The sequence below is a fragment of the Bolinopsis microptera genome, chromosome 5 (genome assembly GCF_026151205.1).
Source record: "Bolinopsis microptera isolate Bmic1 chromosome 5, MBARI_Bmic_1.0, whole genome shotgun sequence".
Lineage (NCBI taxonomy): Eukaryota > Metazoa > Ctenophora > Tentaculata > Lobata > Bolinopsidae > Bolinopsis > Bolinopsis microptera.
In genome coordinates this window covers 22,310,177-22,327,068 of record NC_087076.1, presented here as the reverse complement: position 1 = coordinate 22,327,068, position 16,892 = coordinate 22,310,177, and the positions used below count along the sequence as shown (strand labels likewise).

Sequence of the window (16,892 nt, the reverse complement as noted above, 5' to 3'; positions counted from 1 at the left end):
GGAGTGACGTTTATTCTTTTATTCAACAGTAAATTGTAGGTTCTCAGTTCTCGTATACTATACTATATATTACTACACTATATTACTATACTATATATTACTATACTATATTAATATACTATATATTACTACACTATATTACTACACTATATTACTATACTATATTACTATACTATATGACTATACTATATATTACTATACTATATTAATATACTATATATTACTACACTATATTACTACACTATATATTACTACACTATATTACTATACTATATATTACTACACTATATTACTACACTATATTACTATACTATATTACTATACTATATGACTATACTATATATTACTATACTATATGACTATACTATATATTACTACACTATATTACTATACTATATGACTATACTATATATTACTATACTATATTAATATACTATATATTACTACACTATATTACTACACTATATTACTACACTATATTACTATACTATATATTACTACACTATATTACTACACTATATTACTATACTATATTACTATTATACTATATGACTATACTATATATTACTATACTATATGACTATCACCTTAATAACACCAGAATGTGTGTGTGTGTGTGTGTCTGTCTGTCTGTCTGTCTGATCGTCTGTGTGTAATTTCCGAACGGTTATACAAAAAAAACGGTAATAGTTACGGGACTGGTTTTTTCGGTATAGTGCCGACAAAACTCTGACGAAGCCAATAGGCAAATTTTATAAAAATCGGCCGGTGGTAAGTGGTTTAATTGATGGTTTTGTACCACAAAATATGTTACATAAATTGGCTTGAGAAGAACGGCAAGAGTTACGGGACTAGCTCTCTCTCTCTCTCTGCATAATATTATTTAGCGTATATATTACATGGCGTATATATTACATGGTCATATAATACTATAAACTTATTAGGGGAGGGAGTGCTCAAACGGTCTGTTTGGACTGTAGAGAGAGTTCATACTTTCATACGACAATGTAATGCATGTTCACAAATATGATAGGCTGGTGTGGTGCATGGTGTTAAGGGTTAATTTCCATTGATTATTGATTAAGAATTACTATCTTTTAAGCATACTATTGGATATGTGAGGGCACTCCGAATAGAATTGCTCACCTAATCCGGGTTTTGACTCAGCGGGTAATTACTCCTACCCTTTTTAACTGCAGCAGTGAAATCCCGGCCGTAGGCCGGGTTACACTAGTACTATATATTACTATACTATATGACTATACTATGTTTTACTACACTATATTACTATACTATATTACTATACTATATATTACTATACTATATTAATATACTATATATTGCTACACTATATTACTATATACGTTATCTTTCAGTTAGACCCTACAATCTACGAGTCTATTCAAAAGGAGAAGGTTGAAGTTGGTGATGTAATCTACATTGAGGCTAACACTGGTTCTGTCAAGGTAAATCTCAGTTACATTATTAACTTAACATCTGTGTAAGTTGAAACACCTTGCCTCATCGTGTTTATTACAGATATTTCGCAAGGCAGCTTGACTCGCATGGTAACAGTAAATTATTGTGACAAGCATCCGTTAGTGGGGCATTTCTATTGATAAAATAATTTGAGTTTGCGTCGCGCGCATGGCTACAAGTTTGGAGATTTGTACGCAAATCACGTACGTTTTTACTAGAAAATTGCTGTTTTTCTAGAACTTACCATTTCAGCGGCAAGGACGATCTGATTCCTTCGCAACGGAATTCGATTTGGAGGCGGAGGAATATGTCCCCGTGCCAAAAGGTAAACTATGTCGATAAATACACTACTCCATTACCGGAGACCTGAAGGAGTATGGGCGTCCAATTATATCATGAGCCGCCAAGTGTAAATTATAACTTTGACCGGCCTCTATTTAAAATGTTCCTTTAAATACGACCAGTTTCTGTATCTACAATACCCCAGTCCCCAACATTAAACTAACGAATAAACCCCAAGGCGATGTTCACAAGAAGAAGGAGATAGTTCAGGACGTAACCCTGCACGACCTGGACGTGGCCAATGCTAAACCTCAGGGAGGTCAGGATATTATGAGTGTAATGGGTCAGTTCATGAAGCAGAAGAAAACTGAGATAACAGACAAGTTGAGGAAGGAGATTAACAAGGTCGTTAATAAGTACATTGACCAGGGAATAGCCGAGCTTGTTCCTGGAGTTCTCTTTATTGATGAAGTGAGTTTTTAGCTGAATATCCACCTCAGGAGTGGCCTGATGACCACTGTTCGATATTTCTCTAGATAATTAAACCCTCGCAATAGCTTCAATTCTGGTTCTGATGGCTCAAGCAACAATTTATAACTTTAATACTGCTCGGCGATCGTATAACGACTTTTCTTGGAAATTCAACTCTAATTGTGGGATTATTTCTAAGAATTTGCCACCGCAACCGAACAAATTTTATAAAATCCTCCCTATTTAATAAAAACGACTTTCAAAATTGAATTACGTAATTCATTTATTAAAGATATAAAGAGTTTTTAACACAGTTAATCCTAAATCTGTAATTAACTTCAGGTGCACATGCTAGATTTAGAGTGCTTCACCTACCTTCATCAGGCGCTAGAGAGCACCATCTCCCCCATAGTCATATTCGCTACCAACCGAGGACATTGCACCATCAAGTAAGACCACTTCTTACTTTGTGTCATGATCATCTTTAGTATGACACACTTTTTCTAGTATGACCAGGATTCTATTACGCTACAGAAATTTTAAAGATCTTACTTGCAAATTGTAGTTGCTAGGTATAAATGACTCAGTTGCTAGGGTAGTTGCTAGATATAAACGACTCAGTTGCTAGGGTAGTTGCTAGGTACACTACCCTAGCACTAAATGTGTCAAGATTGTCCACTAACCTCTCGTTCCTTCAGAGGTTCTGATGACATAGTGTCCCCTCACGGTATGCCCCTGGATCTCTTGGACCGTATTATGATAATCCGAACTTCTCCCTACGTCCTGGAAGAGATGATTCAGGTTAGTTCTGATTGTTTCTGAGAATTTGTTACGACCCACATAAGACGATGTAATTGGTTTTAGGTTTGTCACCATGTGGCTGCCCCTAGTGATAATTCTCTAGGGACTACCGGTGGACCATGAATTCTGCGCATTCACACAACATCTTGTTCTGCTGTTGCTAGGGTAGTTGCTAGGTAACAACATCTTGTTGTTACTATGTGGTTACTATGTGGTTACTATGTGGTTACTATGTGGTTACTATGTGGTTACTATGTGGTTACTATGTGGTTACTATGGTTAACTTGTTCTGCTGATTCCGGGAAGCAATCTCGTTTAACTCCTCCTCTTAACTGAATTTATTCCTATCCGGTTGATTTCTGCTTATTGAGAAATCCGTTACTGTGTATTATTGTTCGAGCATCGAGTAGTTAGGAGAATATTTGGGTTCCAACATAAAATCATCGTCTTGTGAACAATCTTTACGTTTTCCTTACAGCTCAGGGCTAAGGCCGTGCATATCACAAATCACAACCTGTTCATTGTAAACTTAATTACATGAGATCTACAAGAACAAAGTAATCTCAAAAGAAATAATGATAAATTATAGACTGTCGACGTTACGAAACCGAAGATTAACCTCCCTATCTCGACACAGATTCTGAAGATAAGAGCGCAAATAGAAGGGCTAGTTATAGACGAGGACTCGCTGCAGTGTTTGGGGGATATTGGAGTAAAAACCACCCTCAGATATGCAGTTCAGCTTCTCACACCTGCACATCTTCTAAGCAAGATTAACGGTGAGCAAATCATATTTATAAAATTAAAGTACTGTGTTTCTCAATAATTATCAATGTGAAACCTAACTTTAACTGTTTAACGTTGCCCAGCGAAACATGAGAATTTATAGGTTATTTCAATTTTCAGGCCGGGATGCAATTCACAAAGAAGATGTCGAGGAAATTGCTGACCTCTTCTACGATGCTAAGACATCTGCCAAGGTTCTTACATCAGAAAAGGACAAGTACCTGCATTAAATAAGATACTAAAATCTTCCAGAGCAGAAACAGAAAAAGGGCTCTGGACCACTTTTTAATCTGTACAAAGTTTATAATCAGAACAGTATCAAGAGGTGGGTCTACAAGAAGAGTCAGTGCGTACTGAGAAGTGTTTGCGGGCCAATATTACTCACACTTGTTCCGGAATACTCGAGATCAGTGCAATAATTTATTTATTTTTATTATTTGTATAGCTCTACTGAACTTTTTATTTCAAGTTATGTGTGTTTATTGTTCCTTAATCAAACAGCAGTTTATAAAAGTTAGTGAAATTCTGAAAACATTTAATGTAAAAAGTTCTGAACATAATCATAAGCATTAATTCTTTAAAATTCTTAAAAATGAAAAAAAAAGAAAGTTCCCACAGATTAGAAATATCTAAAGTAAGTAAGTCATATTAGACCCATATTTGGAAGTGGACGTCTTACTGGAACAAGAACTAACATTCTTAGTCAAATAACTGTCCATTCTCTGATAGAACTTCTTAGCTCTCTTCTGAAAACTCATCATACTAAAACAATAAAAAATGCCCAGAACAGAGAGCACACTAATATGTATAGTGACAGTAATGTTTCTGAACAGCAAGAAGAAGCCCAGCGCCCACACCGTTTCAATGACCACCAACACACTAAACTTGGCCCTGGTGGACCAGGCAATGTTCATGACAGTGTAGGTCTCGCACGTGACAGAGCCCACACTCTGGCCAGTCAGCAGGGCTATGACGGGTACCATGTACCAGGACTCCAACAACTGTGGGGTGGAGCAAGCGTCGTGTCGGAATATGAGGAGAGATATGATGAGTCCTGTGACTAGGAGCACTGTGGAGATGACTGTTCTGATAGGTGATGTCCAGTGCTTGTAGTAGTAGGACCACTGCAGGGAAGCCAACATGAAGCCTATCCCGTAAGGTATGAGAGCCTCAGCGTGGTATCTGTAACTCCCAGTTATCAGTACACAGTGGGAGAATAACATGGACAGTAGCTCTACAGAGTAGGTGTAAAACATGACCGCTATAAGCACCTCCAGTACTGCCCACTTGTTTATATGCTGTCTGTAGCGGTGTGTCCCGTTTATAAAGTCTAAACTGTCCTTACTGAACAACATGCTTCTCTCCTCCACTGTTCCAGACTTGAGGGCTTTGTTTCTCACAATGAACAGCACCATGATGAGCAGTCCGCTGAGCGAGGCTACGAAGCTGCCCGTTCTACAGGCCCCCTCAGTGCAGGGGTTGGTGATACCCAGCATCCCCGCGTAGACAAGGTAGGACGCTCCACAGCACGCTGCAAAGAAGCTGAAGTTACGGGCTGTTTTCTTGTTGTCCGAGAGAGTTATTAGGTAGAGGGCTGTAGTTACGAACGATCCTCCCAGTCCTAATCCGGAGAGTGCTCCTGAAATAAGAAACTTTATGGAAAATGTTAAACTTGTCAATTTGCATCCTATCAGTTTCGTAGTTTGTGAACTTTTGAAAAGTGGTAATAGAGTATGTTAAATAGAGTATGTTAAATAGAGTATGTTAAATAGAGTATGTTAAATAGAGTAACATGTTAAATAGAGTTACATGTTAAAACTACTTACCTAGGATAATTACAACAAGTGAGTTGTAACCCCCACCAAGGAAGACCCTTGACACTGACAGCACAGAGAAGCCTAAGAGCACGTAATCGTAGTGTCCAGAGAATGTGACCAAGGTAGCTGCTACTGAGGACGCTGAAAAACAGTATAGACTTTTAATTAAGGTAGCTGCTACTGAGGACGCTGAAAACCAGTATAGACTTTTAATTAAGGTAGCTGCTACTGAGGACGCTGAAAAAGAGCTAGTACAAGCCAAACACAAGGATATTTCTTGTACCGGATCATATCCACCTGTTGCCGTCCAGTCGCTAGACAAGGTCGCTATAATTAAGCGCTAAGTGACGTTAAGTGATCTTGTGAGCCAGACTTCTTGTCAAATTATCTTTTGAATTACGACCCGACCATGATAAGTAAAAAGTGTATTAACGGCGAAATACGGAAAAGGTTGGTCTACAAGAGGAGTCAGTCAGTGCGTACTGAGAAGTGTTTGCGGGCCAATATTACTCATACTTGTTCCGGAATACTGTGTACTATAATAGCTCTACTGAACTTTTTATTTCAAGTTATGTGTGTTTATTGTTCCTAAATCAAACGGCAGTTTATAAAAATTATTGAAATTCTGAAAAAATTTAATGTATAAAGTTCTGAACATATTTTAATCATAAGCATTAATTCTTTAAAATTCTTAAAAATAGAAAAAAAATAGTTCCCACAGGTTACAAGTATCTAAAGTAAGTAAGTCATATTGGACCCATATTTGGAAGTGGACGTCTTACTGGAACAAGAACTAACATTCTTAGTCAAATAACTGTCCATTCTCTGATAGAACTTCTTAGCTCTCTTCTGAAAACTCATCATACTAAAACAATAAAAAATGCCCAGAACAGAGAGCACACTAATATGTATAGTGACAGTAATGTTTCTGAACAGCAAGAAGAAGCCCAGCGCCCACACCGTTTCAATGACCACCAACACACTAAACTTGGCCCTGGTGGACCAGGCAATGTTCATGACAGTGTAGGTCTCGCACGTGACAGAGCCCACACTCTGGCCAGTCAGCAGGGCTATGACGGGTACCATGTACCAGGACTCCAACAACTGTGGGGTGGAGCAAGCGTCGTGTCGGAATATGAGGAGAGATATGATGAGTCCTGTGACTAGGAGCACTGTGGAGATGACTGTTCTGATAGGTGATGTCCAGTGCTTGTAGTAGTAGGACCACTGCAGGGAAGCCAACATGAAGCCTATCCCGTAAGGTATGAGAGCCTCAGCGTGGTATCTGTAACTCCCAGTTATCAGTACACAGTGGGAGAATAACATGGACAGTAGCTCTACAGAGTAGGTGTAAAACATGACCGCTATAAGCACCTCCAGTACTGCCCACTTGTTTATATGCTGTCTGTAGCGGTGTGTCCCGTTTATAAAGTCTAAACTGTCCTTACTGAACAACATGCTTCTCTCCTCCACTGTTCCAGACTTAAGGGCTTTGTTTCTCACAATGAACAGCACCATGATGAGCAGTCCGCTGAGCGAGGCTACGAAACTGCCCGTTCTACAGGCCCCCTCAGTGCAGGGGTTGGTGATACCCAGCATCCCCGCGTAAACAAGGTAGGACGCTCCACAGCACGCTGCAAAGAAGCTGAAGTTACGGGCCGTTTTCTTGTTGTCCGAGAGAGTTATTAGGTAGAGGGCTGTAGTCACGAACGATCCTCCCAGTCCTAATCCGGAGAGGGCTCCTGAAATGAGAAACTTTATGGAAAATGTTTAACTTGTCAATTTGCATCCTATCAGTTTCGTAGTTTGTGAACTTTTGAAAAGTGGTAATAGATTATGTTAAATAGAGTATGTTAAATACCCAACTAGAACTAGTACAAGCCAAACACAAGGATATTTCTTGTACCGGATCATATCCACCTGTTGCCGTCCAGTCGCTAGACAAGGTCGCTATAATTGAGCTTTAAGTGACGTTAAGTGATCTTGTGAGCCAGACTTCTTGACAAATTATCTTTTGAATTACGACCCAATCATAAGGTAAAAAGTATATTAACGGCGAAATACGGAAAAGGTTGGTCTAAAGGAAGAGTTAGTCAGTGCGTACTGAGAGGTGTTTGCGGGCCAATATTACTCATACTTGTTCCGGAATAGTGTGTACTATAATAGCTCTACTGAACTTTTTATTTCAAGTTATGTGTGTTTATTGTTCCTAAATCAAACGGCAGTTTATAAAAATTATTGAAATTCTGAAAAAATTTAATGTAAAAAGTTCTGAACATAATCATAAGCATTAATTCTTTAAAATTCTTAAAAATAGAAAAAAAATAATTCCCACAGGTTACAAGTATCTAAAGTAAGTAAGTCATATTAGACCCATATTTGGAAGTGGACGTCTTACTGGAACAAGAACTAACATTCTTAGTCAAATAACTGTCCATTCTCTGATAGAACTTCTTAGCTCTCTTCTGAAAACTCATCATACTAAAACAATAAAAAATGCCCAGAACAGAGAGCACACTAATATGTATAGTGACAGTAATGTTTCTGAACAGCAAGAAGAAGCCCAGCGCCCACACCGTTTCAATGACCACCAACACACTAAACTTGGCCCTGGTGGACCAGGCAATGTTCATGACAGTGTAGGTCTCGCACGTGACAGAGCCCACACTCTGGCCAGTCAGCAGGGCTATGACGGGTACCATGTACCAGGACTCCAACAGCTGGGGGGTGGAGCAAGCGTCGTGTCGGAATATGAGGAGAGATATGATGAGTCCTGTGACTAGGAGCACTGTGGAGATGACAGTTCTGATGGGTGATGTCCAGTGCTTGTAGTAGTAGGACCACTGCAGGGAAGCCAACATGAAGCCTATCCCGTAAGGTATGAGAGCCTCAGCGTGGTATCTGTAACTCCCAGTTATCAGTACACAGTGGGAGAATAACATGGAGAGTAGCTCTACCGAGTAGGTGTAAAACATGACCGCTATAAGCACCTCCAGTACTGCCCACTTGTTAATATGCTGTCTGTAGCGGTGTGTCCCGTTTATAAAGTCTAAACTGTCCTTACTGAACAGCATGCTTCTCTCCTCCACTGTTCCAGACTTGATGGCTTTGTTTCTCACAATGAACAGCACCATGATGAGCAGTCCGCTGAGCGAGGCTACGAAACTGCCCGTTCTACAGGCCCCCTCAGTGCAGGGGTTGGTTATACCCAGCATCCCTGCGTAGACAAGGTAGGACGCTCCACAGCACGCTGCAAAGAAGCTGAAGTTACGGGCCGTTTTCTTGTTGTCCGAGAGAGTTATTAGGTAGAGGGATGTAGTTACGAACGATCCTCCCAGTCCTAATCCGGAGAGGGCTCCTGAAATAAGAAACTTTATGGAAAATGTTAAACTTGTCAATTTGCATCCTATCAGTTTCGTAGTTTGTGAACTTTTGAAAAGTGGTAATAGAGTATGTTAAATAGAGTATGTTAAATAGATTATGTTAAATAGAGTTACATGTTAAAACTACTTACCTAGGATAATTACAACAAGTGAGTTGTAACCCCCACCAAGGAAGACCCTTGACACTGAGAGTACTGAGAAGCCTAAGAGCACGTAATCGTAGTGTCCAGAGAATGTGACCAAGGTAGCTGCTACTGAGGACGCTGAAAAACAGTATAGACTTTTAATTAACCCATTAGGGACGATAGGGTCGTTTTTATGACCCACCTTTTCTAGACGAAAAACCAAATTACTAAACGCTATAACGAATCTATAGCATATATACACAAAATTTATCGGGCTTCATTATATGTAGCCCAATAAATTTTGAGCATATATGCTATAGATTCGTTATAGCGTTTAGTAATTTGGTTTTTCGTCTAGAAAAAGTGGGTCATAAAAACGACCCTATCGTCCCTAATGGGTTAAGGTAGCTGCTACTTATACTGAGGACGCTGAAAACGGTATAGACTTTTAATTAAGGTAGCTGCTACTGAGGACGCTGAAAAACAGTATAGACTTTTAATTAAGGTAGCTGCTACTGAGGACGCTGAAAAACAGTACAGACTTTTAATTAAGGTAGCTGCTACTGAGGGCGCTGAAAAACAGTATAGACTTTTAATTAAGGTAGCTGCTACTGAGGACGCTGAAAAAAGTATAGACTTTTAATTAAGGTAGCTGCTACTGAGGACGCTGAAAAACAGTATAGACTTTTAATTAAGGTAGCTGCTACTGAGGACGCTGAAAAACAGTATAGACTTTTAATTAAGGTAGCTGCTACTGAGGACGCTGAAAAACAGTATAGACTTTTAATTAAGGTAACTGCTACTGAGGACGCTGAAAAACAGTATAGACTTTTAATTAAAGTAGCTGCTACTGAGGACGCTGAAAAACAGTGTAGACTTTTAATTAAGGTAGCTGCTACTGAGGACGCTGAAAAACAGTGTAGACTTTTAATTAAGGTAGCTGCTACTGAGGACGCTGAAAAACAGTATAGACTTTTAATTAAGGTATCTGCTACTGAGGACGCTGAAAAATAGTATAGACTTTTAATTAAGGTAACTGCTACTGAGGACGCTGAAAAACAGTATAGACTCTTAATTAAGGTAGCTGCTACTGAGGACGCTGAAAAACAGTATAGTATTTCAATTAAGGTAGCTGCTACTGAGGACGCTGAAAAACAGTATAGACTTTTAATTAAGGTAGCTGCTACTGAGGACGCTGAAAAACAGTATAGACTTTTAATTAAGGTAGCTGCTACTGAGGACGCTGAAAAACAGTATAGACTTTTAATTAAGGTAGCTGCTGCTGAGGACGCTGAAAAACAGTATAGACTTTTAATTATGGTAGCTGCTGCTGAGGACGCTGAAAAACAGTATAGACTTTCAATCAAGGTAGCTGCTACTGAGGACGCTGAAAAACAGTATAGACTTTCAATTAAGGTAGCTGCTACTAAGGACGCTGAAAAACAGTATAGACTTTCAATTAAGGTAGCTGCTACTGAGGACGCTGAAAAACAGTATAGACTTTCAATTAAGGTAGCTGCTACTGAGGACGCTGAAAAACAGTATAGACTTTTAATTAAGGTAGCTGCTACTGAGGACGCTGAAAAACAGTGTAGACTTTTAATTAAGGTAGCTGCTACTGAGGACGCTGAAAAACAGTATAGACTTTTAATTAAGGTAGCTGCTACTGAGGACGCTGAAAAACAGTATAGACTTTTAATTAAGGTAGCTGATACTGAGGACGCTGAAAAACAGTATAGACTTTTAATTAAGGTAGCTGCTGTGCGCTTAGGGGGTAATTTGGTAGAAGGAGTTAAAGTTGAGAGTTTTAGGCGAGGTCAGAGGTGTCTTTAGCTTTTCTTTATTTTCGAGATAGAGGGGGGGACAATTGAGACAAGTTCGTAAACTAATGTAAAGCGAAGTGGAGTAAAGTATAAATACTACTTGTCACAAAATGAGTCACAGTATAGGATTCTGTACCCTCAGTACTGGAACTTACAAACTTAAAAACGTCAAACATTGGGACTTAAGAGTCAAGGCCCAAGAAACAAGAACCCAGAGCTCAAAAGACAAGAACCTATAACCAAGCCCTAAGACCTAAGGGTCTGAAGCCTAAAAGTTAAGAGCCCAAAGCCACTTATTGGATAAAAATACGACCTTATAAATAATTCCTTATCGCATTCATGACGTCATTCACGTGTCTGAATCGTAACAATATCATTATCAATGTCTCTGAATTCCGTGCAAAATTCAAATCAATTTCTCTGATCTCGTTCTTAAAAGTGTTATAATTGTCTTCGTAAATCTCGTTGCTACTAAAACAATATTGCAAAACATTCTTACGTCCTTCTCTTTCAAAGGGATAACCTCCTTATCTTTCAAAGGGAAAACTCGTCTTATAAATCACGTTGCAAATACACAAAACTCGAACAGCATAAACTTGTCTCCGTGCGAATCTCCACAGTAACATATTTCTTCACACGATCTTATTACTTTAAAAATTCTAAAATAAGCGCACGTGAAAGTCTGATTTAAATTCCTGCAGGCTTGGATCATTAACCTGTAAATAATTCTAAAACTTTGTTAATTATCACCTTATCATGAAACCTGGAGATGAGCCGACTGGCTCAATCAAAATACTAGTCAAGACCATTCAAAACTAACCACTTGGAATGCTCGGAATATCAAGAACTTAAATCTAAACAGCTTAAAATAAGGGTACAGAATCCGTGGGAGGTTCCGTAGTAAATGGGCTGTAAGTTTCAAGGTCTTTACAATAATTTACGATCATATTAAAATGTGTTATTTGGACTTAAAGAAATGCTCGAATCAGGACGGATATTAAACAGCGTACAACACTTCCCTCTTAAAAAATGCTAAGATTGATTCTCTCTGTACAGTCTTTCAGTTAAGATACAGCTAACAGATCTCATATCATATTACATGCAGTGTTTCTATGAATCCTTAAAGTCTAAATCACATGCTGCGTTATTAAAGGCTTACGATCATCGATGATAATATAATTATAACATGTCATATTTATCGGGTTTATAATCACGAAAAGTTACAATGTAATATCTATTTAGTTAAGGAGGCAATGTTTATTCATAACTGCATTAGGCAGTGAGCTTCAAGTTCATATATCAAATACTGTGTCTTTAATTCGCGGCTGAAATCTGCAGAGTTATTCGTTAGCTTTGTTTTAATCTTCCAAGCTTGTCCGATGTCTTTTCCGTGACTTTTTTCGAGGAACAGCTTGTCTAAAACTTGCTGGGGGTTGTTATAGAGTGAAGAAGAAGTAGTGAGAGGGTAGTTTCCAGAGTGGTATCGTTATACCTTCTGTAAGGTTCCTGTTACATAAATTGTGATTCTGCAACTATCATAATTTGCAAAATTACATCAATTCTTTTGGATCATGTCCATGTTCGACCAGTGAGTTATCCTCTGTTGTCGAACTGAAGAGTGGGCTGGAGGTTCTTTCAGGAGTGATTTAATGTCAGCTTCGGCTTGAACTTTTGCACTCAGCAACATTCATTAGACCTGTTTTCTTACTGTCAAATCAGCATTTCAATCGGAATGTCTAACTATTTATGGGTATCAAGTGCAACCTTTGTCATCAAGTTCGAAACAGTTAAAAGTTTCAGCCGTTGCAAAACTACTTATACCAACAGGTAGATCAAATCTTCCAAGTATTTACTACATGGACTCATCAACTAATGGTAGCAACTCCTCGTCAATGAATCACTACTTGGTAGAGTTAACCAGCCAGATAGGCATTCATAGTTCTTTCCGTCGTAATAAGTGTCTTTCAGTAACTTTCGGTGTCTTTCAGTGTCTTTCAGAATCTTTCAAAATTTCATGTGGAAAGGGAGACAGGACCAGTTTTGGCCAGAGTAGACTTGAGAAACGATGGAGCGAACAATGCAAATTAAAGCTTGGGCTAACCTTTGAAGAGCGAAAAATATCCTTTTTGGTCTGGGGTTGTACCTAGTTTGTTCAGTCTCTGAGCGGTCCGGGGCATTGTTTTCATTCATGGGTTCGCTGGTTGGTGCTTCCATTTCCATAACAGTGCCGAACATCAGTTTCGTCCTTTCACTTTCGTCCATCGGATCAGATATCTTGTGGTTCTCATCGTCATTGGTGATCTTTTCAGTAGCATTGCCGGTTCCTTTGCATATCAAGGTTCTTCTAATTGATATCTCTAGAGTGCTCGGATCGACAAGTCTATACTTCGCTTATTATCAACTAAAGCTAGCAAGTAGCGATCAACGTAACAACTGACAAGGGTCATCGTGATGCTAGAATGGGGTCTCTGGGAGGTAGATCACAGCTAGAGTATTTGCTGCGGGTTCATCAGCAAAAGCAGCAACTCCTTGCAATGAACCACTACTCTTAGCTGGGACCCGACCAGATGAACAATCACATTTGTTGATTTTATCACCATAAGATATCAGTCCTTGACATTTCTGTAAGTAAAAGTCATAATCCTTCAGGTGGACGAAACTAATTGGTTAGAATGTTAGATGTGGATCCTAACTTAGCTTCATCAACTTAGGCATGTTAGTTTCATCGGGTTGTGCTTGTAAGGTATTGTTATCTAGTGTTGACTAGGAGTTTCAGCTTTGCGTTAATTTGTATGGATAAGCTTTATTGTGTCAAAATGGCACACAGTCTGCTTATTCGTTTCCAGGTGTTGTACCAGGTAGGTCCAAGAGGCTAGGACTTTGAAGATCTTCGAGGGTTCAAGGGTTCCAGGACTGTGTCAATTCTTGAATTTTGTGAAATCTGTAATGGAGAGGCTAAGAAGTTTCCACATTAGGACCAAGTCGTCTTCAACTCTAATGTAGCAAGTGGATCTCCCATGACTAATGTAGTAAATTATAACCTCGTTTGGGATCGGTTGGCTGAGTTCCAATAGACTGCAGCGTACAACTCAGTGCCCGGGTTCTCCACCAAATTGTGCGCTTAGGGGGTAATTTGGTAGAAGGAGTTAAAGTTGAGAGTTTTAGGCGAGGTCAGAGGTGTCTTTAGCTTTTCTTTATTTTCGAGATAGAGGGGGGGACAATTGAGACAAGTTCGTAAACTAATGTAAAGCGAAGTGGAGTAAAGTATAAATACTACTTGTCACAAAATGAGTCACAGTATAGGATTCTGTACCCTCAGTACTGGAACTTACAAACTTAAAAACGTCAAACATTGGGACTTAAGAGTCAAGGCCCAAGAAACAAGAACCCAGAGCTCAAAAGACAAGAACCTATAACCAAGCCCTAAGACCTAAGGGTCTGAAGCCTAAAAGTTAAGAGCCCAAAGCCACTTATTGGATAAAAATACGACCTTATAAATAATTCCTTATCGCATTCATGACGTCATTCACGTGTCTGAATCGTAACAATATCATTATCAATGTCTCTGAATTCCGTGCAAAATTCAAATCAATTTCTCTGATCTCGTTCTTAAAAGTGTTATAATTGTCTTCGTAAATCTCGTTGCTACTAAAACAATATTGCAAAACATTCTTACGTCCTTCTCTTTCAAAGGGATAACCTCCTTATCTTTCAAAGGGAAAACTCGTCTTATAAATCACGTTGCAAATACACAAAACTCGAACAGCATAAACTTGTCTCCGTGCGAATCTCCACAGTAACATATTTCTTCACACGATCTTATTACTTTAAAAATTCTAAAATAAGCGCACGTGAAAGTCTGATTTAAATTCCTGCAGGCTTGGATCATTAACCTGTAAATAATTCTAAAACTTTGTTAATTATCACCTTATCATGAAACCTGGAGATGAGCCGACTGGCTCAATCAAAATACTAGTCAAGACCATTCAAAACTAACCACTTGGAATGCTCGGAATATCAAGAACTTAAATCTAAACAGCTTAAAATAAGGGTACAGAATCCGTGGGAGGTTCCGTAGTAAATGGGCTGTAAGTTTCAAGGTCTTTACAATAATTTACGATCATATTAAAATGTGTTATTTGGACTTAAAGAAATGCTCGAATCAGGACGGATATTAAACAGCGTACACTGCTACTGAGGACGCTGAAAAACAGTATAGACTTTTAATTAAGGTAGCTGCTGCTGAGGACGCTGAAAAACAGTATAGACTTTTAATTAAGGTAGCTGCTGCTGAGGACGCTGAAAAACAGTATAGACTTTTAATTAAGGTAGCTGCTACTGAGGACGCTGAAAAACAGTATAGACTTTTAATTAAAGTAGCTGCTACTGAGGACGCTGAAAAACAGTATAGACTTTTAATTAAGGTAGCTGCTACTGAGGACGCTGAAAAACAGTATAGACTTTCAATCAAGGTAGCTGCTACTGAGGACGCTGAAAAACAGTATAGACTTTCAATTAAGGTAGCTGCTACTGAGGACGCTGAAAAACAGTATAGACTTTCAATTAAGGTAGCTACTACTGAGGACGCTGAAAAACAGTGTAGACTTTTAATTAAGGTAGCTGCTACTGAGGACGCTGAAAAACAGTATAGACTTTCAATTAAGGTAGCTGCTACTGAGGACGCTGAAAAACAGTATAGACTTTCAATTAAGGTAGCTGCTACTGAGGACGCTGAAAAACAGTATAGACTTTTAATTAAGGTAGCTGCTACTGAGGACGCGGAAAAGCAATACAGACTTTTAATTAAGGTATCTGCTACTGAGGACGCTGAAAAATAGTATAGACTTTTAATGCAAAATATGGTGAATTTAGAGACGGTGAATTCCATAACTGAAATACCATAATATGTACTATAGTTTACCGATGTTTAGTGAAATATCATAAATGAAACCGTCTAATAAATAGTGTTACCTGCTAATAATAATAATAACTAGTAAGTAGTGTTACCATGGTTACCTGCTACAGCTGTAAAGTAAATCAACACAGGAATCATATCTTTGTGGGGGATGAGAGAAAAAACAACGTCAACTTCCGTAGTGTTAACTCTCTGCAATATTATACATTAAATCTCACGAAATCTGTGTCACCATGGTTACGAATCAGCTTACAGCGTACATTTCAGAAGCCAGACTTAGACCCCCTCTCCGCATATTCGACTAGCACTTTTGTTTATAATTGTTTAGATTACTCGAGTAAAAGTATTTCCTCCCTCCTCCCTACGTAATATGTGTACGGTACTTTGAAATGAAATGTTGTGCTTGTAATTTGTATACCGCCCATATGGTTAGCAACTGACACAAGTGTCAGGTACTAACCATGTCAGAGCGGTTCTAAATGGTGACGTGATCAAAATATTCAGCAACAAACAACTTTCAAAGTAAAACTGTAAAAAAAACAGACCGCCGATTCTCTGAAATCCGTGACCACGGCCTCAATTCAACGAGAATCGCTCTCAAAATAGGAACGAGAATAGTAAGGCTTATTCTAAGAAAAACGAAGGCTCCGTAATATCAACGTGACCACTCTATAATAAACTAATATAAACTATAATAAATAAATATAAGTATTATATTTATTTATTATAATTTATAAATTATAATAAATAAATATAAGTATTATATTTATTTATTATTATAACATACCACTCTATAATAAACTAATATAAATTATAATAAATAAATATAAGTATTATATTTATTTATTAATAATATATTATTATTATAACATACCGATTGCTGAAAAGTGGTAGGGGTAATGCTGGGTATCTGGATCAGGCAGTACACGAGACTGACCACTATAACTGTAACGAAGTCACCCTTTCTTACTACCTTTTCTGGCAGTTCCTCGTCTAAAGTCATCACTTAA

At 38.4% G+C, this 16,892-nt stretch overlaps 2 protein-coding genes across 4 annotated transcripts in view; one reads left to right on the top strand and one right to left on the bottom strand.

The window, feature by feature from the left end:
* Positions 1–6,146, top strand: part of LOC134815804 (ruvB-like 1) — a 17,402-nt gene extending 11,256 nt beyond the window's left edge. The window contains exons 4-11 of one of the 2 annotated variants that reach the window (XR_010160297.1): positions 1,377–1,466; positions 1,732–1,804; positions 2,000–2,232; positions 2,575–2,681; positions 2,931–3,033; positions 3,671–3,812; positions 3,940–4,179; positions 6,102–6,146. Coding sequence is in view for 1 of the 2 variants with exons in the window: in XM_063824392.1 (XP_063680462.1) it covers positions 1,377–1,466; positions 1,732–1,804; positions 2,000–2,232; positions 2,575–2,681; positions 2,931–3,033; positions 3,671–3,812; positions 3,940–4,049 (858 nt within the window). In the remaining variant the exon portion in view is untranslated. Of the gene's footprint in view, positions 1–1,376; positions 1,467–1,731; positions 1,805–1,999; positions 2,233–2,574; positions 2,682–2,930; positions 3,034–3,670; positions 3,813–3,939; positions 4,288–6,101 lie in introns of those variants that run through there. The other variant, XM_063824392.1, reaches the window with a different exon arrangement.
* Positions 4,327–16,892, bottom strand: LOC134815806 (uncharacterized). 2 transcript variants are annotated; one of them, XR_010160298.1, is made up of 5 exons: positions 16,757–16,892; positions 15,984–16,074; positions 9,151–9,282; positions 5,646–7,378; positions 4,327–5,458 (listed from the first exon to the last, which is right to left on the bottom strand). XR_010160298.1 is itself a non-coding variant. In XM_063824395.1 (4 exons), exons 1-4 carry the CDS (start codon positions 16,883–16,885, stop codon positions 7,985–7,987), a joined length of 1,362 nt encoding a protein of 453 aa, XP_063680465.1. In that variant the 5' UTR covers positions 16,886–16,892; the 3' UTR covers positions 6,245–7,984. The 2 variants fall into 2 exon arrangements, 1 of the variants encoding a protein (XP_063680465.1); XM_063824395.1 differs by lacking the exon at positions 4,327–5,458 and having other exon boundaries at positions 6,245–8,994.

Coding starts and splice junctions, on each gene's coding strand:
- LOC134815806 (XM_063824395.1), bottom strand. CDS start 16,885: ATGACTTTAGACGAGGAACTGCCAGAAAAGGTAGTAAGAAAGGGTGAC. Junction 9,283..15,983: donor TTACTTTACAGCTGTAGCAG/GTAACCATGGTA, acceptor ACTGTTTTTCAG/CGTCCTCAGTAGCAGCTACC. Junction 8,995..9,150: donor ACTTGTTGTAATTATCCTAG/GTAAGTAGTTTT, acceptor TTCTTATTTCAG/GAGCCCTCTCCGGATTAGGA.